The sequence below is a fragment of the Lepisma saccharinum genome, chromosome 10 (assembly GCF_977018435.1).
Source record: "Lepisma saccharinum chromosome 10, izLepSacc3.1, whole genome shotgun sequence".
NCBI classification, from domain to species: Eukaryota; Metazoa; Arthropoda; class Insecta; order Zygentoma; family Lepismatidae; genus Lepisma; species Lepisma saccharinum.
In genome coordinates this window covers 34605012-34626584 of record NC_139238.1, presented here as the reverse complement: position 1 = coordinate 34626584, position 21573 = coordinate 34605012, and the positions used below count along the sequence as shown (strand labels likewise).

The 21573-nt window shown below is 37.1% G+C and overlaps 1 protein-coding gene across 1 annotated transcript in view; it reads right to left on the bottom strand.

The window, feature by feature from the left end:
* The window catches only part of LOC145993862 (isocitrate dehydrogenase [NADP], mitochondrial-like), a 67138-nt gene that overhangs the window by 2517 nt on the left and 43048 nt on the right, over positions 1-21573 (bottom strand). The window contains exons 2-9 of the mRNA XM_083129724.1: positions 17730-17845; positions 16164-16308; positions 14087-14286; positions 10612-10749; positions 8423-8526; positions 6712-6869; positions 5155-5248; positions 1066-1176 (exon numbers count right to left, since the gene is read on the bottom strand). Coding sequence (XP_082985850.1) covers positions 1066-1176; positions 5155-5248; positions 6712-6869; positions 8423-8526; positions 10612-10749; positions 14087-14286; positions 16164-16308; positions 17730-17845 — 1066 coding nt within the window. The remainder of the gene's footprint in view (positions 1-1065; positions 1177-5154; positions 5249-6711; positions 6870-8422; positions 8527-10611; positions 10750-14086; positions 14287-16163; positions 16309-17729; positions 17846-21573) is intronic.

Genomic DNA, 21573 nt, shown 5'->3' with positions numbered 1-21573 from the left:
TGTTTTAGGTGAATCGTCAATTTGAAAACAGCAAAAAGCCACAAGGACTCATGTCAGGTAAATAGGGGGCTGAGGAACGACAGAATGCACTTTTTAGCAGAAAATTCATTTGCAGAGATCGTCATGTGACAAGGGGCATTGTCATGGTGAAGCATCCAAGTGTTTGCAATGCCCAATTCCTGTTAAAATCTGATGGACCGTGGTTTGGTTCAAATTCAACTCGTCACCTGTCATTTCACAAGAAACCACAATAACCTATTGGTATTAGGAACTTACAACTTGTACCAACGGTCAATGAGATGTTGATCTAGCCTTCCCTTGACAGGTGAGCCCACAGTATTGTCTGATGGGGTGCAGTGTTGCTAGTCTCATTACTTTATTGACAGACCTTGTACGTACACATGTGTGTGTGTCAAGAGTAAAAAGGGGATTATACAATGTAGGGATGGGACCAATTAATTGGCTCTCCATCAGTTCCAGGAGATATCTATATCTGATTATTGGTTAAATTAGCAATATTTTTCCTGAACCAATATATCTATAAATAGCCTGTAATTTAGTGCAAAATTACAGGCTGAAATGTCTAAATATCCAGCTTATTTTTTAAAGGCAAATTGTTCAGTGCTGCAATACCTATTTCCTGTTTTCACTCTTTTTACTGAATCACCCTGTAGATAGGGGCATAATGTCTCGTTTGTAAAAGTGTCTTAGTATGAAATTATCCCATTTGTGCCATTTCAATGTTTAAAGGTTAATAAATAATTCAAGAGGTTCAAGAGGTATTTCATTGCATTAACTCTTGCAGAGATTTCACACCAAAGTAACATGCGACATGCATCGCTTGAGGATTTCACAAATCAAACGCAGGCTTGTGCAGCCTGTCATGCCGCTAGTGTGAAACGTTGCCATTGATTGGCTTGTTCCCAAGTGACATGCGAGGTGCGTGGCTTGTCGCTTTGGTCTGAAGGCTGCCTTAATATTCCACCATCTTAGGGATATATCAGTGCCCTTACTAGTATATGCTGATGTAAATTGCCAACCTGACCCTCAACCCCAAAAGCTCACCTAGAGAGTTCTGGATTAGAATCTAACTTTGCCCTGTGATCCAAACCTCGAGTCCATGCAAATATTGAGGCAATAGGATTGGTAGAAGTTGGCTCGCCCTTCTGGTGAAGTCTGAAAATAAATAAACAAAGAAATAAATATGCATACGTATATGTAATCTCCAGCAACTTGCAACACATTGACAAGCTATGAGAAATGAATATCCATTACCAATTAGTAGAGGCATGCATATTTTGTTTTTGACGAAAACACAAAATGTGAAATAACACATTGTAATGTTAATTTTTCAGGTTTCTGATAGTTGTGAGGTGTATTTTCCTACCCTGTTTTGTCACGAAATAATGCGAAATGAACTGCAAAATGCAAAAGAGAGACAAACACAAAATTTACCATTTATTTATCGCCACGACACTTTCTGGGGTCAGAATTATCCTGTGAGTTATGCAATTCACGGACAATTGATTAATTCTGATGCAAATTTTTGAGAAGCATAAATGGACCTCTTTATACACAAATAAACTTAATATTCTGGTACGACATAAATGTGTTATTAGAAGGAATATGTTTATTGTGTGTAGTAAGTGCAGTTTTTAAATCAAATTTAGAATAATATTTACAATTTTATGACCAAAATGTCATTTTATATACCACTTTTTCACCACTATAACAGCGAAAATTTTATTTTATTTACCGATTTTGAACCTGAAATTGACTTTTTGTACCGAAATTTTGCTTTTTTATTTACCAAAAGTATGTGCCTCTACCAATTAGTAAATACTCATATTGAGACACTAATGAATCAGCCCTAGCCGGATATAAGGTCTTGACCATGTAATATGCAACTGGGCTACAATGAAAATCTACATATGATGGAACTCATTTTCATGTGTTACTTTATGAATCGATGAATACAGGGTGTATCATAAGTAATAGTGCAAACTGGCACAGGTGAAAGTACACGATAATAGAAGCAAAAGTGTCTCAGTAAACATGAGTCTGCAAACGAGCCATTTGAGATAATTGCAAATGTGTGATTACAAGCTGCCACTGACTTCATTGTTTGTAAACATCGTCCTAGTTGGTAAAATGCTAATAATGTGTGTGAATGTGTGGTTAAAAGGTGTCACTGATTGCATTTTGTAAACATCGAGTGCTTTACTCCTTGCACATTCCGAGGTTTGCTCTTTGTTTACAAAAAGTGCTCCCCTGTGCATAGCACCACACCATGAAGGCGTATAGGGGGTGTGGGGGTGATGCCCCACACTTTCTTGATCCGGTCGTGAGTGGGGGTGATGTGATCAGCATCACACCCCTGACCGCCTTTTCCCCCAGGTACCAATGTTATTCGACGCTGGGTGGGTGCCGGGGCCACTTCCATCGTTAGAAAAGTTCCCGGATTTGAACCGGCCGGAGATCGAACCCAGGACCTTTAGCATGGTAGTCAGACGTGTTACCGACTGAGCCAAAACAGAACATTTCCGAGAGGTGGCGTTTGTAATCAAACAGGATGGATACAATCAGTACAAAGAATTGTACATGCTTGTGACCAATTCCGAAATGAACCGGGGGTGTTCGAAAGAATTCGAAACTCAATGCAGAATTGCGTACAATATTGTATTCAGATGCAAGGACGACACTTTGAACACCTCCTTTAACAGGTATGAGTGTAAAGTAATTAATATTACATGTAACATACTACCGTTTGTTAAAGTAAGTAGAATGTTCAATAAAAGCAATGAGATCTCCAATTACTTTTCTTACTATATTATTAGCATTTTACCAACTAGGACGATGTTTACAATCAATGACGTCAGCGGCAGCTTGTAACCACACATTCACAAGTATCTCTAAAATGTCTCGTTTGCAGACCCATGTTTAATGAGACTCTTTTGCTTCTATTATCGTGTACTTTCAACCATGTCAGTTTGCAATATCACTTATGATTAGGGGCATGCATATTTCGTTTTTGACGAAAAACCAAAATTTGAAAAAACACATTGTAGTGTTAATTTTTTATATTTTTGAAAGGTGTGAGATGCATTTTGTGACCATGTTTTGTCACGAAATAATGCGAAATGAACTGCAAAAAGCTAAATTAACTCTTAAACACGAAATTTAGGGTTTATTCACCGACGTGGCACCTTCTGAGGCCTGAATTATCCTGAGAGTTATGCAATTCCCGGAAAATTGATTAATTCTGCTGTTAATATTGGAGAAACAAAAATTGACTCCTTTACACAGAAATAAACTTAATACTCGGATAACTACATAAATGGGCTATTAGAAGTGAAATGTTAATTCTGTGGAATAAGTGTAGTTTTTAAATCAAATTTTAGGATTATATTCACAATTTTAAAACCAAAATGTCTTTTTATATACCACTTTTGATCCAATTTTTCACCGCTATAACACCGATATTTTATTTTATTTACCGCTTTTGAACCCGAAATTGACTGTTTTTATACCGAAATTTTGCTTTTTTATTTACCAAAAATATGTGCCTCTACTTATGATACACCCTGTAGAGTCAATATGCATTCTCTTAAAACAAGATTGAAACATTTAGTACATACATTGGTTAGTGTCAAATAAGTCTGTTCTCTAAATAAATAAATAAATAAGCAAGCAAACCATGATTTTGGCTTGACTGTAACTTGAACCCAGAACCTCTGGAGAGCGAGACAGTGAGTATAAAAAAAAACTGCCACCAAAACCTTTCAATTTTTTTTGTCTAATTGCAACTCAAGTTTCTTAGGTACTTTGAAGGCAAAATCTAGCAATCAGCAGGTGGTTGTGCATGTCAAAGTATTATTATATGCAGTACGTGTCAAAAAGATCAAATATACTGAACTGCATAGGACCTTTTCTCAAATAGTAGAATGGATACGTTCCCTGTATTTGTGCCTGAATGAATGGATTAGTTTATTTATTTTACTTCGCTTCTCTGCCAATATTGGCTAATAGTGAAGATGACGAACGGTGATTGATAAGATGAAAGAGATGACAGATGAAGAGACAAACACATAAGGACAACACACAACAGAGTTCACAACAGAGTTCCATAGATGATTATACTGGCCATGGGTCAAGATGCCAGAGCCTCATTAGTCTGCAAAATGCAGCCCAGGGTCACTATATGGAAGTGACCTTGACATTTGGGTGTCTCGAGAAAGGCTCACCCCTTACACCTCATTCCTGTATTTCTAATATAGCATGATGTACAATGTTAATTGTTTATTATTTTCCATTTCTCTTAACCAGTTAGCACAACAGTATTTATGTGGGTTGAAGATTTAATAGTGGCAACTATTTGTTTACAAATTATACAAAAGAGATACTTCTGTGAAATTTTCATAGCCCTTTGATGTAGTCACCAGCATTGTGTGCAACCGTTGACAGTGATGTGGAAGTCGTAGTATACCTGTAGCAGCGCCTGTTCTGTTGATCGTTCGGGAGCAGTCTATGACCTGAAGAATCTCTGGAACAGTTTGGAAGCGAATGCCCTTCATCTTAGGGATCAAATAAGTCCGGGGAGTATTGGGGATGGTAGAGCACGTGCCGGCCCCATCAAGCTAACAAATCAGCCACAGGTTGCCCTACATGCACACGAGCATTGTCCTACAAAATGATAGGGAGGACTCAGTAGAAAGTGTCTCCTCTTCTTTTGCAATGCAGGTCATGTTCCAAAAATAAACAGTAATACTGCGCACTGACTGTATATCCTGGAGGTACAGCGAGAATCATCAGAACTTTCACGTTAGTGAGTTTAGACCCCCAACTCCAACATGCGCCTAATGTTGGAAGGAAGAGTATATTTACTGGGTGGTAGGTTACGTATCAAACTAACTTGTGGTATAAGCAAGAAGCATTGGTTCCGTTTCATGGCGTATGTACAGCAGTATTGCCACTATTAAATCTTCAACCCATGTAGCTGCACTGACATACGTTGCCTGAAACCTCAATGAATATCTAAACAATGCAAAGCATTCACATGAAGAGTCTGTTGTTGTAGGAAGAATTCTAAATGTACTTAACTGGTTCGAAGTGGCCTAGTGCTACTAATCTATATACTAAACTAATGTAACTCACCTGTAATGTCTAGTCACTGTACCATGGGCAGCTTCTGATTCTATGGTGTGCCCATCTGGACACATGAGTACTGATGTCATTAGACCTAGCGATCCTAAAATAAAAAGTACATTTTTTAAACGTTAGTTACAATGTTCTCTTTTGAACTTCTGATAAGAGATGATAATGTTTTAAATAGGGAGGAGCTGATACCACTTCAACAGATACTCATGCTGATAGATTCACACCAATACTGATGCTTCAAAATTGTAATTAAAATTTGTTCAAAATATTGATTAATATTAGTGTGTAAGTATTCCATTCCAATTACATTCATCAATTTACCGAGAGATTTGCTATAAAATATTCAAGAATTACATCAGAATTAGGGATGGCCAAATCTGCATATCCTATATCCGGATTATCCAAATCATCTGGAATATCAAGATATTTGGATTATTCTAAATGTGTGAATATCCAAATGCGTGCATTAAGTGGACAGTTTTATCGTTTATCCATTTGATGGGTTATCCACATATTTTTTTTTTGTCATATTCATACTTCACTGAATGGAGTTTCTACAAATCCTTAATCAAATCTGTACTTTCCGCATATTTGGATTATCCAGATATTCCGATATCCGATGAAAAGATTCTCTCGGGCTATCGACCAGGTGAGTTGTGGAAAAGTTTCCAAACTTTTGAGAGCTAACATAACTCCATCTTCAGGGATGACGTTAGCTCCCGAAAGCTTGGAATCTTTTCCACAATTCACCTGGTCCATAGCCCGAGAGAATCTTTTCATCATTCGTTGCCAGGAAAACTTCAAGACTTAATTCAGATATCAGTTATCTGGATTTTATGGCCATCCCTAATCAAGCCTTGGGGGGAATGGGCTACACTGAGGGATGAAGGCAGCCAGTGTGTGGTGCTGATCACATCACCTACAAATGGCCAAATACGGGATTGTGTGGGGCCCTACCTGCACATCCACCTATATATGCCTGAAGGGAAAATGCAACGTGTACAGTGAACTTTACTTTAACTTATCTACCTACCACAAAATTTAAGTATAGGCATCACTGAGTCTGAGAGTTTTGGCACTGGTATCACTTTGAAATGGTATCTGTTCAGTCCTACTGCATTCAATTACAAAAATCAGATGCTGGACATGACTTAAACCAGCATATGCAACTACTAGAATTTAGTGTGGTTTGATATTTCAGTGATAGGCCATTTGCATGGAATGCTGCAGACCTAAGTTTGATCTCTTGTTAAGCCTTAAAATTTCACTAACTTTCCACGAAGTTAATATTAATCCCTTGTGTGTCAGTAAGCTATTCCAGGAGAAAATCTATTATGAACGTACTGATATAACGTGCATGCTGATAAGGGTAGAACAACAAATTGTAAAAATTCTCACTTATTTTTCGTGTTGTGCATTAAGAATGTGTTTCCATTTAACAACTTTTTCAAGTGTGTACAGGCTATTTTAATACCTGCATATTGCAATAACATTATTTTACTATTCATCGATAAGTTCTATAAAACATGAAACAACTATTCGCAGAAAACTTACCAAAACCCTGAGCAACTATGTCTGACTGGACATCACCGTCATAATTCTTGCAAGCCCATATAAAACCTCCATTGGACTTAAGTGCTTGAGCCACCATGTCGTCAATCAGGCGATGTTCGTACCAGATGCCTGCATCTTCAAAGTCCTTCTTGTACTCTCTGAAAAAGAATATGGAAAATGAATACTGTGAACTGCTTTAAGGAAAAAAGGAAGATTCAATTTACAGAACAAAAAATTAAGATAAATTTCACATTTGAAATTACTTGTTTCAGATGTTCAAAATTAGCTGTTACTTGTCCCAAAATGCTGCCCAACTGGTTATGTCAGGTTGCTACTTTTGGTGTCTAATTCTGATCTTTACTAACTTGATGGAAATATTCCAATTATTGAACAATGCAGGGGCAAAGCGAGGTTCTTATGAAGGAGGCAAGCGATGCTTCAGTACAATGCATGTAATACACGTAGGTCATTCAGAGAGTAAAGAATATTTGCCACAGTCATTCGTTCACTGTGTTCAGTGTGGTGTAGGTAGTTGCCTGGTGCAATTGGTGCTGCCAGCTGGTTCACATGGTGAGTGTAACAAGCTGTAACAATGAACATGCTGACTGTGAATCCTGCCGAATGGTAAGTGTGTGGCGTGATTAGTTTTTTACAGTAGGAAATCGTTAGACCCAGTGTTATGCATTGGAGACTTTTTGCAATGTATGGGTAAGGTATTATGAAAGCGGCAAGTGTGCAATACCTAAAAATGGTCAAACAGATGTTCATGATGCTGAGCGATGAGGATGGACCTCTGTCATCATGGATGCACTGAAACAAAAGGTGTACGTACCACTTCATTCAAGAAAATAGACGTAGATTCTCACTTTTACCTTTATTCTGAAGATGAAGGAACACCTTGCTGGTAAACACTTTCAGGTGATGATCAACTACAGCATGCTGTGATGGACTGGTTGAATCTCCAGATGGCAATATGGTATGAGGAGGGGTTAAGCTGGTGTCAAGGTATGACAAGTTCTTCAATGTCAAAGGTGGCTATGTGGAGAACTAGGTAAAAGTGTGTGGCAAAACTTGTATATTCTGTTACTGTAATATTATCAATAAATATTTTTCTATGGCAAAACATTCTATACTTCCCGAATGACCCTCATACAATGGAATGCCTGATGAGGAGGATAAACATTATGTAGACCCACTCGTCCAGTTAGTTTTATAAATAAAATAAGAACACTGAATTTGTCAATGTTTTAAGAAAGTAACAGTACTATATAAAAGTAATCTGCATAATGGTCATATTTTCTTTGAAAATTTCCAATAACCAATAGTATAAAACACTTCATATAACCTACGAATGTTCCATATATGACTAAAAAAAATTACTCAATTTCCTATAATCAATTGATTATCCTGCTCTGTACATTATTTTTTAATATGGACTAACAGTGACGATACAGATGTAACTACAAAAGTTGAGACTTCAACAAGTTTATTTTACACTGCATGTTGGTAATTATGAAAAGAGAGATGTGTGCAACGTTTACAAATTAAGATATTTAACATGAAATCAAGAGTAAAATCCAATAATTAGCCCTTGATAATATTTTGATATTTTATGGATAAAAAAAACTATTAATAGATCACTGCCATGCATGCACATATAATTGTATTTCCAGCTACTGCTAACTGACTGGTATCTCCTGCAGTTACTTACTTTTCATATATTTCTTCAAAAATGTCTTTGAAACGCCCATCATATCTCTTCAATATTGTGTTCTTTGTTGACATGTAGAGAGGCCACTTTTTCTTCAGAGCCACCTGTTGTACAGAGAAAGAAACTCAAAATATTTTTCAACACTGTTGGCCTGCAAAGAATGATACGATTTGGAACTATTGCAAAACTATCAAAACAATTTGGATGAATGGGGGAAAAGGTACACATTGTGACTGCGGTTTTTTATGATTTTCAAGACATGTGGCATGAAATATAAACATGTTAATGCTTCCTGTGTATGTAGAATTTGGAGTTTTCACTTTCCATTTCTGCAAAGTATTAATTTGCAGTAAAAAAAACTTAATTTATTTCTGTATGATACTATTTTCCTCCAAGCATGCAAGTGCAAACAAAGTACACAGGGGCACACACATGGTTGCAATATGAAAATTCCTCCTTTCTTTTAGGGTAAAAAAAATAATTTTCAAGGCTTGAAAATACAGTAGGCCTTCAACAAAGGCCTGTAGCTGAAAAGATAGATTGGGAAGCTATCAAATCTTTACAGACAGAACAGAAAGCATAAATGCTTGCCAACAACGGCAACACATCTACCTTTAGATGTGTAATGTGCATTAGATAAGCAATGTTTCCTTTCTCATTTTGTGTTTTGTGACTTATTAATTTAGAATTCTTTTTAGTCACAGTATTAGCTGTGTTACTTCCTATAACAATAACATGGGACCATGGAATATCATGTACAATAAATTCACCAAGTTTTAGATAGAAAATTATTGAGATATTCCTGCAACTTCCACACCAGATTTTTCAAATATTTTGAAGAATTTAACTAATTTTGAATATTGTTACATTTAATTCAGAACTGGTAATTGACTTGGAAGCTAGTATGTTACTTTTAGGTTTGTTTCAAAGTACAAAACAACAAAATTTGCAGTAACCCAAAAACATGCATAACAAGTGTTTTCAGGGAATAAATTTTGCCACTGAACTTTGAAAAGGCATCCAAAGCAGAACTGACTCTTTGAACTGATGTCCCATACCAATTCTCATACATTTACATTGAAACAGATACATGAACATTACAACAATTTAGAGTACATCAGAAAGTTGACAAATGACATGTAAGCTTTTCACTGCAATTATACCACATCAATATAACAATTTTGCTAATTGCTGGAAGATTTACATAAGCAAGATTGGAATATTAAAAATAGCTGTCGCTAAATCAAAAAATTCACTTTGGCCACAAAATGTCAGTGCAAAATTAAATTAAAATTATTTTGCATAATTTACAGGATAGATTCAGCAAAAATGTTGCGCAATATTTTTGAGAACCCTGAAAAATATGATTCATCAACTTTGAAGAAGTATCGCTTCATATTGGTCTGTGATTTCCAATCAATACTTTTCCATTCCTTGGATAGCAACCATATACATCAGCCACAATCCAAACTTAAGGGAAGGACTGACAGTTTCGCACTAGTTGTACGTTTATTTCAATATCGTGAGACTGGTCACTGCTACTAAAAAAAAACTGAACAGTATGACAGATCAATTTCTCCCCATGTTGCAAGTGGAAGCATTTTTTAAAGTTGATCATTAAGCAAGATACGATGAGTAAATAATATGATGAACTTCAACTTATGACTAATCAAATGGGAGTTTCGACTTTTCCAACTAACAAAACCCTTTTCAACGTACCCTTTTTCCATTCGTGTACTTTTCTATGCCACTGGATGTTTGATATTCCCAATAGAACAAATAAAAATAATGCTCCCATAAGCGTACTTTACTTCTCTGGTGGACAACTCCTCTCTGCAGCAGTGTTGCCAAATCTGATGTGAAAAAACCCACCTAAATATCACCTTTAGCTGAGGAGGTAAGAGGGAGTGGGGCAATGCAGCTGATATAACAATACCATGTGCAAAATGTATAATTATGGCAAAACTTTGTCTATGTGGTCCAGAGCCTGTTCACAGCCAAACAAGTGCATGAAAGATCCGGACCTGGCTCCAAAAGAGCTAAGTTGGCAATAGTGCTCGCTGCTGCCACAGAGGGGAAGGCCTCGTGGAAACCCTCCCTCATGCCCTTAAAGAAAGTAACTGATAATTCTTACCCAGATAAATAAGAACAAATCAAATATGAAACTTAAAGAGAGATTATATCCTCACTTGGAAACTGGAATGTGCAAAAGCCTTTATGGACTCATCCGTGTTGTACATGCCCATTACCACTCCTCCTCCATTTACGAATGTGAACACTTCTAGCCTCTGCCTTTCACCACCATCTGGCGTGTACACCAATTCAACCTGCAAAATACAGAAGCAATTACAATTATATTAGTTTTTAAAAATCTAACACAGGTCATTATTACTACATGAATTACAACTAAAGGCTTGCAGGATGGTACAGAGAAGACAAGAGCACTATACTCAGTCCCTGGAATATCTGGGGCAAACGAACGAAAGCAAATCTCTGTGCAAGTAGTGACTTGAGAGGGTTTGACCAATGATCATTTGCGAGGGATTGAGATTGGTGGGGGGAGGAGCAACTGTCGGTCAGCAGCATGTACTGCTTTGCTCCGTCCACTCACTTTCTCCCCTTCTCTACAGTTATGCAGGGCCTTGCTCCAGAGTTTCCCCGAGATAGAGAATAATCATTGTTCTCTGTGTGGAAGCCCTTATTGAAAAGTTCAACCAGAGGTTGACCCTCGGTCCTTCTTCCAAACCAATGCACAAGCACTAAGATAGCATCACAAATTTGACTACTTATAATGTGTTGGATCAAGAAGTTATTTCCAATTTTTTAAAAAAAAATTCTACAGGGATGACTCTGTAAAATGCAAGGTTTGCATAGAGGACATCATGAACACATTGAGGCTTCATTTCTATGACAAAATCCCATGAAAAATAATATTTTTATCCTATATGCATACAAACATGAAGAGGAAATTCCCTTTTGCTACTGACACTTACCGTTTTCTGTTGTACAACATACCAAAATTGATACCAAAGCAAAGTTTCAGAATTTTGCTGTTACATTTAAATCCTTCATATTATACATAGTGGATCCTGAATGTTACCTTCTCCTGTACTACACATTCAACCGTTAACAGAAATTTTCCCACATTTTAAGCTTTTCATCTTAGTTCCCTGAAAAATGTAAAACTAAGATTCCACTATATGTGTATATATGCCTTGCAAATCTGATTTTATGCTTTGCATTAATCTGTATCAGACAGGACTTTCTTTATGCCTATCCACAGTAGGGATGACCAAATCTGGACACTTGTTTTTTTCCGGATATCGGATAATTTTCTGTCGAGATTTAAAATATCCAGATATTGGATATTCTGATATCTGAATAATCAGATATCCAAATGTGTGCATTATCTGGACAGTTTTATTGTTTATCCATTTTACGGGCTATTCACATATTATTTTATTCATCATGCTCGTATCTCACTGTACAGATTTCTAGAAATCCATCATCAAATCTGTACTATCCAGATATCTGAATCATCTGGATTATCCATTATCCAGAATTTGTGACCATCTCTAATCCACAGTAGCGTTCATTTTTGAGAGGAGTTGGACAAGTCTGTAAGGTCACCAAACTAAACCAAAGTGAATAGAAAAATTCTAATTTGTAGTAATGTAATGACTCTACAATCATACAAAGTTAATATGCTGTAAGAGTTTGATAGCTCACCATAAAATAATTTTAAATTGTATTATGCAATACTAAAAAACTAGGGTTTGTGTATTACAATTAAAGTGCAAATACGTAACACACTAGGATAGGCGAAAAGAGTTTTCCTCACCCTGTGGTAAGTAATGGTGACAAAGATTCAACAATCCTTGGAAAAACATTGGTTTTTTTTCTATTTTTATTTATTTATTTTACTTAAAACAAAATTGAAGTGTGGTCCTTTGTGGCGTTAATTCAAGTACCGGGTTATGTAGCCTTGATGCTAAATTTAATTTTAAAGATTTCTTGGTAATGTGTATATTTTTTATTATGAACTATCACAAGATTTTTAACATGACTTCACACGATTACAAAAAATGTTGCAGTACTATTTCTTAGAATTCTTCTATAAACTTCTGTTGATGGTAGGAACTATAGTGACTTGCTGAAGTAGTTTTTGCAAGAAAAAATATCCTTTTTAATTCTTCCAACTGTTTGTTGGAGGTGGGACGTGAAACATTTCACTTTCAGTGAAAGCCCATGTCATTTTTCTATGACAGTTCTCAAAGTTTTTTTTGGTTCTGGGCAACCACAATTAAAGTTGCCCTACTCATCAAGAGCCCTGTGGATCCCGTTTGAAACCAAAAGATTGCGATGAAACTTGGTATAGAGGCTACAAACAACAAACATTTGTTGTTTGTACCAACAAACATTTGTTGTTTGTACCAACAAACTCAAATCACTGGTTGTTATTTCAGCGCTACATTTCAACCTGATGGTGAAAATTTGAACTTTTTTTCGTCAGCATTTGCTTCTACATGGTCTCCATAGCCTCTATACCAAGTTTCAGCGCAATCCATTACTTCAAAGGGCCCCAGCACTCTCAGAGAAGGGCAATTTTAATTGTGGCCACCCAGTACACATCTACACATTTGAAAGCCAAGCTCCCTGAAAACTCAAATATTTTTTATTAAAAATAAAACTATTTGGCAAACACACAATACTCGTATTGCATGTACAGTGCATTCAAAAAGTCTCCGCACTCAAACTTAAAAAAAAAAAAAAAAAGCTACTAAGGCATTTATCTGGATGAGTTGGCAAGCCTGCCAGTAGGGATTGCTATGACTTTGAAGAACGAGTTTATGTTATATTTACAGCAGTGCCACTGTTACAGTCCTCAGTGTGAGACGTACAATCACAGTTTGTTAACAATGCCTTTTAAGCACATCACCCACTGAGACATGGAGAAACGCGGCAACAGAACTTCTATTGAAATCAAATGGTGCAATCTGCACGTTATCTTAAAGGTTATTGCCCACTGAGATGCCGGAAACGTGTCAGTTGCGTTCTGTTGCCACGTTGCTCCTAGTCTCAGTGCACATAGCAAATCACTACGTTGGAAGCATATTTTGAGTATGTCATATGAAATATGTGTGGAGAAATGGAGAAGTCTATTTCCCGATGATCCGGCACCAGGTAAAACCGCAATGGATGATTGTTTCAAATTCAATTTCAATATTCTTTCTGTGTAGTTCAACTTGCGGAAAGTGGTTTGAGCCTTGTCAGTGTCTTACCGACCTCAGAGATTGCAGTATTTCTTACACTTAGCTTACAAATTATTTTTTGTGTATTTCAATATTTAGTTAACAAATGTATGTATTCATTACGTTGACAAGTTCAATAAATTATGAGCAAAAAAATTCTCAAACTGAGTGTGGGGACTTTTCGAACACACTGTATAACTCAAGTATGTCAGTCATAAATACATAAATGAGAAAATAAAAACAGGACTGAAACAGTAATAATATAGTTATGGAGAAATTATGTGAATACTAGTCACATGACAACAAGACAGCAGTTGTCCTAGCTGCACAATAAACAATATATCTGTTGGTGTGTATCAATAAACACAATATATCTTTGTGTGTATGTGCACACATACGTACGTACTCTCACCTTTCCAGGACTGTGACAAACAAAGTCAGTGGCTTTGTACTGATCTCCATGAGCATGCCTTCCAATTATTATTCCCCGGGTCCAACCAGGAACTAACCTAGGAATAGTTTTGCAAATGATGGGCTCTCGGAAGACTGTCCCCCCCAGGATGTTTCTGATTGTTCCATTTGGACTGGGCCACATCTTCTTCAGTTTGAACTCTGAAAATCAAAATTTCAATTCAAAATAAAGAAACTTAGGGGTTACTAATTATATGCAATCCTGTAAAGTTCAATTATCAAATCCTAATACTTTAAATTAAAAGTAACAATTGTACCAATTTGTTATTTATTACTTAATATTGAGTTTCTAGACTACTTTAGAAACCACTCATTAATTAATATGGCTTTTACTACATATGTTTCAGTAGAGTTTTAAGTCCACTTTATGCACCGATGAGCTAATCGTGACTGGACCTACAGTTTAAAATGGGGCCTGAGCCACTATGTACAGTGGAATGCACAAGTATTGCTCGACAAAATGTTCATGACTATTTTCATAAAATTTTATCTTACTTTCTGCGTGTTTCTAAGGAAGTGATTTTTATGTATGATGGTGCAGAAGTTCTCAGCAGCTTGTTTTGCATTTTACTTCAATACTTGAAGCTCTCATTACGTAAAATGAGAATAAACCTGGTTATGGACAATTCGCTTGCCAATATTTATGCATCACACACTACCTCCACTGCGTATCGAACCTGGAACCTCTGGATTACAAGGTGTCAACATTACCAACATTCACAATACTATACCATTGAGTAGGATCTATCTTTCAGTAGAGAAAAAAAATGAATGCACACAGCACTGGTTCATTTGACTTGGTGGTACTTAATTGTCCTGGTTTTTAATGCAAAGTCAAAATCTGTAGTATTTTTGTAAATAATCTGATTTTATCATTGTGAGTAGCACATGAAATGAGGGACATTGAAAAGGTACTTTCATAAAATGGAATTAAAATACACAAAAATTTTAAAAATTGCAATATTCCTATGGAAAACATCAACAAAATTGCTTTCTTCCGATGTGTCTATGGGGCACAAATGCTGTGGTAGAAAGGGTTTTCAGTTTAATTTTAAAAAAAAAATAATGTACAGATAAGGCAAAAGGCAATTATTGTAGTGAAAACCCACTTCAATCAATCTTTCTTAGATTTTGGATTTTTCGTTCATGTAATATCAAACGGATTACTATTGCAATTAATCCATGCATCTGATAAATATAACAAATCACAGGGTCAACTGTTTTTAGTGCACAATTAAGATGGACTGTAGAATACTTCCATTTTATTTAATGCTTTACAAGAATGCAACTGAATGCATAAATTCATCTAGGCTATTACATTTTGCATGGCTCCCGCGTAGGCAAATGGTTAGTGCTCTCGCCTTTGGTGTGAGTGGTCCCAGGTTCAATTAATTCCCGGTGGGAGCCCTAAAATGTTGGCGTTGATCCAGCATTGTCAGGACAATAGGGGAGCAACTTTACAAGAAAAAGTAGTGAGCTCAGGTTTCAAAAGCCAGAAAACAGTGGCGATTGGACTAGATGCGCTGACCACGCATCACCCAATGGAAAAAGTCGCTCTGGTGGGCCTTGGCCCCTTAGAGAGCTGTTGAGCATGGCATTTAGTTTTATTACATTATACTCTCAGAATATGAAATACAAATTGTTTATAACATTTTTAAACTCATTATTACTTTGTTTGATTTCTTGTGTAAACAAATTTTCCTTCTTTCAATAGTAGGTTTAGGTTGTTTTACATCTGCTGCTTTGAAAACTGAGTGATATTATTGAAGGAAAATATAAACCAAACTGACCTGGTTTTTTTTTGTTTTTTTCGTGAAGAATGTGGCTATTCTATTTTTATGGTTTTTGACCTACCATCCTTTGTGCACACACTTGATTATGGGTTTATGATCCACATTTACAAATAAATACATAATTACATTATTTAAACTCAGTAGTAAAGTTTAATATTAAACTTAGTATTCAGTTGGTTACTGGACTCTATCTGCCATGTATTCTAATGTTATAACTGTTCTCACCTTCCACTCTGGCTTCATCTGGCGTAATGGTGGCACACTTGATTCCAATTTTGTGTTTCTGAATAGCATACGCCGAGTCATATGTCACTTGGTCATCCGTCTGGTCTCTGTGTGGCAGTCCCAGATCATAATACAGACAATCCAGCTATTTTGTTGGGAAGGAGAAAAAATTCAATATAGAATACTGCAAATTACACACATACGCGGTATCATCTTATAATACTAACAAAACTTAAATAGCTCTATACTTCAAGGGAAATAACTGTTCTTAATGTTTTGCTCATTGAAGTCTCATTTCGAAGCTACAGTGCTTTTCATGGTTGAGTTGTCTGTGGAGCAGCAGCTAGCACACCGGGCAGTGTTAGTGCATCTGCCGGCATTTACACTCACAGCTGTGCACTGAACCTGGCACTAGATGCATCAGTATCCAGGTAGCTGCTGTCGAGTTTGCACGTGTTTGTGAAGGTGTTAACAAGTGTTTTAGGTTGTTTAGTTTTAGTTTACGTATTACTTTAGTTTTTCTGCAGTCTAATAATGCCACGCTATATGTACAATTTAAAACATTCTTTAATGTACAACTCTTACATCATTACAAATTCTTGTAGGGAAGTTAGAAGACATTTTGCAGCACAATTTCCAGATGTTCCCGTTCCACACAGATAGTGTGTTTGGAAAAAACAGACAAATTTAGGGAAACTGGGTCTTAGTCTTAACAGGTGTTAGTGGAAATTTCCTAAAAAGATGCCGTAAAGTGTGGATGTAGGAGGACAACATTTCCAACACCTATTGTAACAAGGTATGTGCTCATTTTAATTGTAACTGTCAATGTAATTGTACGAGCTTTTTTGTTTTTTTTAAAAAAAAAGCACAAAATAGGTTATGTAACATGTATGTACAGTGATACAATTATGAGTTCATTCTGCAGGGAAATTACCGTTTCCATAACATACATAAACCATATGTAAACCAGTGATTGAATCTGAGGGGAAGGCAGAAAGAAAAAACGTCAAAGGCAGGAAAATATGGCAAAATTAGGACAAAAAAAAAAAGTGTATGTAACACTCCACCTCTCCCTTTCGAAAGGCAGCAAGGAAAACTCAAACAGATTCACGCTCGAATTTCTTCCACAGCATTTGTGCCCCATAGACACAATGGAAGTAAGCAATTTTGTTGACGTATTCTATAGGAATATTGCAATTTGCAACATATTGAAAAGCAGACTTTCTACTCACCGACTGATTGGTTTATTTTACTTCACATTTCAGTCACTTTTGGCTAATTGCAAAAATGACATTGTGTAATGATATGATGAAATTGATGAAGGGGCACTCATAAAGAACACCCATGTCCAGGCCGGGATTCAAATCCTGGACCCCTGGCTTCGTAGCACACCATGCTAACCACTCTGCCACAGAGGCCTGCTAATAAGAGATAAATAGGTTTTTCACCCTCAAGCAAAAGATAAAGGAATGAGCACAAAGTGAAAAGTAACCAAGTCACATATTTCTCACTGTTTACACAAAGTTCTTAAGTGTGCAAATTGGTAGTAGTTGTGCAGATACTAACCTTCAAATAGGGAAATATCAATTGCTCCTTGATCTTCTCCCATATTATCCTTGTCATCTCATCTCCATCCAATTCCACAACTGGGTTCTTGACTTCAATCCGTTTACCAGCAGCATCTGATGAGAAAACATGAGAACTTGTATAATTTCTGTATAATCTATGCATAGCAGTATTCTGCCGAGTCTAATCTTTTATTAGGAGATATTTGCAACTAAATAGGGATGGGACGGATTAATTTGGTAATATATCAGTATCATATAGGTGCATCGGTAAAATTACTGATTATTTTACCGATCTGATATATCTATAAATATCTTATAATTTGGTGCAAAATTCTGCCATTTTATTATAATTTTTATGGATAATATCCATGCACTACTTTTAAAAAAAGTAAATTTCTAAATATGCAACTTCCTTGCATTGCAGTCACCTTGAAACACACATTTATTAAGGAGGTCAATGAACCATTCAGGTTCTTCAAGGACCATTTGGAATCTTATATCGGATCGGTAGAATATTGGTTATTGGTATCAGTAAATTTTATATCAGTACTTTATCGGTATCATCCAAAATTTCATATCAGTCCATCCCTACAAAAATTAAACTTAAGTTGTTTCAAAGAAAGGGAGAAGTTCCTTTGCTTCTGTTTTCAGCCATCCCTCGCTCACTAACCATGTTCATTGTACATGTATTTTGTTTCGAGCATCTTGGGGGCGGGTTACAGACACACAATGGTATTTGAAATAGGATGAGGGGAAAGTCCCTCTTTGATCTCAAACTTTCGGTTCTTCAGGGGATAATACATATAATTTATGTAATATCCTGATTATTTATAAAAAAGTCTCTGGAAATGTTTAAAATACCACACTGCACACAAAAATAATGCACACGGAACAACACATAAATGGACACCAGAATTGGCTAGTGCAGTAAAAATCACAGGTCTGTCATAGGTTCGATCCCCACCATCGGCAAAAAGTTTTTTTTACCAGAATACAAGTAGTGGGATCGGAACACCGGAAAATATTTCACTTCCGGCGGAAACCGTGCCCTTTGGGGGGCAGATACTACATTAATTCCCAAACCTAAATCGCCCCAGACCACAAGTTTTTAAGCCCTAGTTTGTCTGTAATGGCGTCTTCAAAATGGCGGTCATGACCAAGATGCTATTCCTGTTCATTACAGTTATTTATCTTTCATGACATCTTTTTTCCACCTACTCTGATTAGAAGGGAAAAAATTAAGGCTCCTTTCGTTTCGAAATTTTATCCTATGTTCATATCACTGTACCCTAATGAACATCCTCTATTTCAGAAAACATTAGCCACAAAAACAGGTTTTGTAGTTGTATGCTTGTGCATGTGTGTGTGTGTGTGTCTGTACACACACTTCTTACTTTTCCTCTAATTTTGCACCATCATTCTCAATTTACGGAGTACATTACGGTGTTACAATAACGTAAATGCTCCCCTTTAAGAACGATGAATGTGTCAACAAGGGAATGTTAGTTCTCACTGAGGCTCGTACCAGCGTACAGCCTCCACGGTGCATGCTACGTTGAAAATTCAAGCACATTAGATTTAAAACCTCATATCTCCAACAACTTTCCCCTCTTTCCATTTTTCGCCATCTGCACTAATAACGCAGTTTGTCCTATGGTGTCAGACTTTTGAAACACCCTGTATATATATACAGATTATAAAAAAATTGAACTAATATTATTTCGTGGGATTAGTCTGACACTACTTTTGATGCCACCGTTGAGTTCTGGAACCTCCAAAACATAAGCTTTGATCTTAAACATGATCACAGAGCTGAAAATGTTATTTTTAGACTTTTCGCGGCCCTATTGGTCGCCATATCTAATATTATTTGATAAAGTGGGCCTTTTTAGTTTCTTATTATCATAATACAGTTATAAGTTGCAAATTTGGTGGAAATAAGATGTCATGAATGACAAATAACTGGAATGAACAGGAATAGAATCTTGGTCATGACCGCCATTTTGAAGACGCCATTACAGACAAACGAGAGCTTAAAATCTTTGAGTCTGGGGCGATTTAGGTTCGGAATTAATAGTATCCGCCCCCAAAGGGCACGTTCTCCGCCAGAAGTGAAATATTCTTCCACTTTTTCTTGCATTCCAACTGCACTAAAGAGAAGTACTCTCTCAAAACGTACTATTAAATCTATAGTAGGTAAAAAGATAGACATGTTAAGATGCTTTTCGTAACAAGTTTTCAATAAAGGTTGCATGCAAAATGCATTCATCTGTAACAAATGCCAACAGCTGCTACTCGTTCTAACTGGACCGAACACCTTATCTTTTGCAGCCTTTGCAGGACGGGAATGATAAAAAAAAAAAGTAACTCTGTTACTGTTACCGTTATTTGAATAAGCTGCTTTAGGTGTTGTTTTTTTTTATTCTCGATAAGAAATAACTTAGAATAAATTTCACGCATGAACTGCAAAAGGCTGTTTTTAGTTTTACTAACGATCATCTAAAAATAACATTAGATTTCAATATATTATAATGAACGTCATGTTTAAGTATGACAACACAGAAAAAAATCTGAGCTAACCTTGATACTTGTGCCCCAGGGGGGAATTGATGAGGGTTATAATCCCTCTTTGGCCCATTATTCCTAAAAAAAAAAAAAAAAAAAAAAGGAACGTTAAAGGCAGGAAAGACGGCAAAATGAGGGCTGACTACCAAAAAAATTGTACGTAACTCCTCCCTTTCGAAAATCCTGGGCACGAAACTCATCACAAGTTACAAACGCTTTATTTCTTTACTATGGAGACCCATTGTGGGCCCCAAAGATGGCGCTCTTTGGTGGGCTCACAATTATTATGCCAGAAGGGGGACGCCCCTCTGGTCAACGAGTCTGCCGCCTCACCCCCAACAAATGAAAATAGTAGATACATGCTCTTTTTAGCCCAAAGAGACATGCTTTGTACAGTATTTAGGTGTATACTAAATGCGAGTACGCCCCTCCCCATCTTAATTCCCAATTCGCAGTGTGCCTGACACAAGAAAGAAGTGGGGCAGAAGGGCGGTAACTTCCGCCCTCACCCTAGAATCTGAGGCGTTTTTAGCGGGGGAACGCAGCCCTTTAAATAATCCGGAAAATGTATTGTGCACATGGAACAAATTTATGTATTATACACCATGCTTCCCAATAACTAAAAACCAGAGATGTCCAGCCTCCGGAGGCCGGGCCTCATGCCTCAGCCTCCAGGAACTTTGCGAGGCCGAGTTGGAGGTCGGATGTTGAGGCCGAGATGGAGCTCGGAGGCTGAGGCCGTGTGAGGCCGAGATGGAGCTCGGAGGCTGAGGCCGTGTGAGGCAGAGATGGAGCTCGGAGGCTGAGGCCGTGTGAGGCAGAGATGGAGCTCGGAGGCTGAGGCCGTGTGAGGCAGAGATGGAGCTCGGAGGCTGAGGCCGTGTGAGGCAGAGATGGAGCTCGGAGGCTGAGGCCGTGTGAGGCAGAGATGGAGCTCGGAGGCTGAAGTCAAATGGCCATCTCAGCTCAAAACGCCAAAATGTTCATAAATTAGCCCTTTGAGAAGAATGTTGAAAAGTGTTAAGTGGCGTGTGAATAATTACAAGAATAGTAACCCTGATTGACAATTAATGAAGTACCACAAACGCAACGTTTATTTGTATGACTAACAGGTGGCTTAAATCAGGAACTAGAAATCTGGCTCGTAAATCGCTTTCAAGAAACCCACACATACTATGAGAAAAAAAGTGTGGCTTGGAGCCTGTAAAACCACGATAGATTGGGTGCGCAGTTGCCCTAGACTTGGCTAATTTAGCCACCACTCTTAACTAGATCAA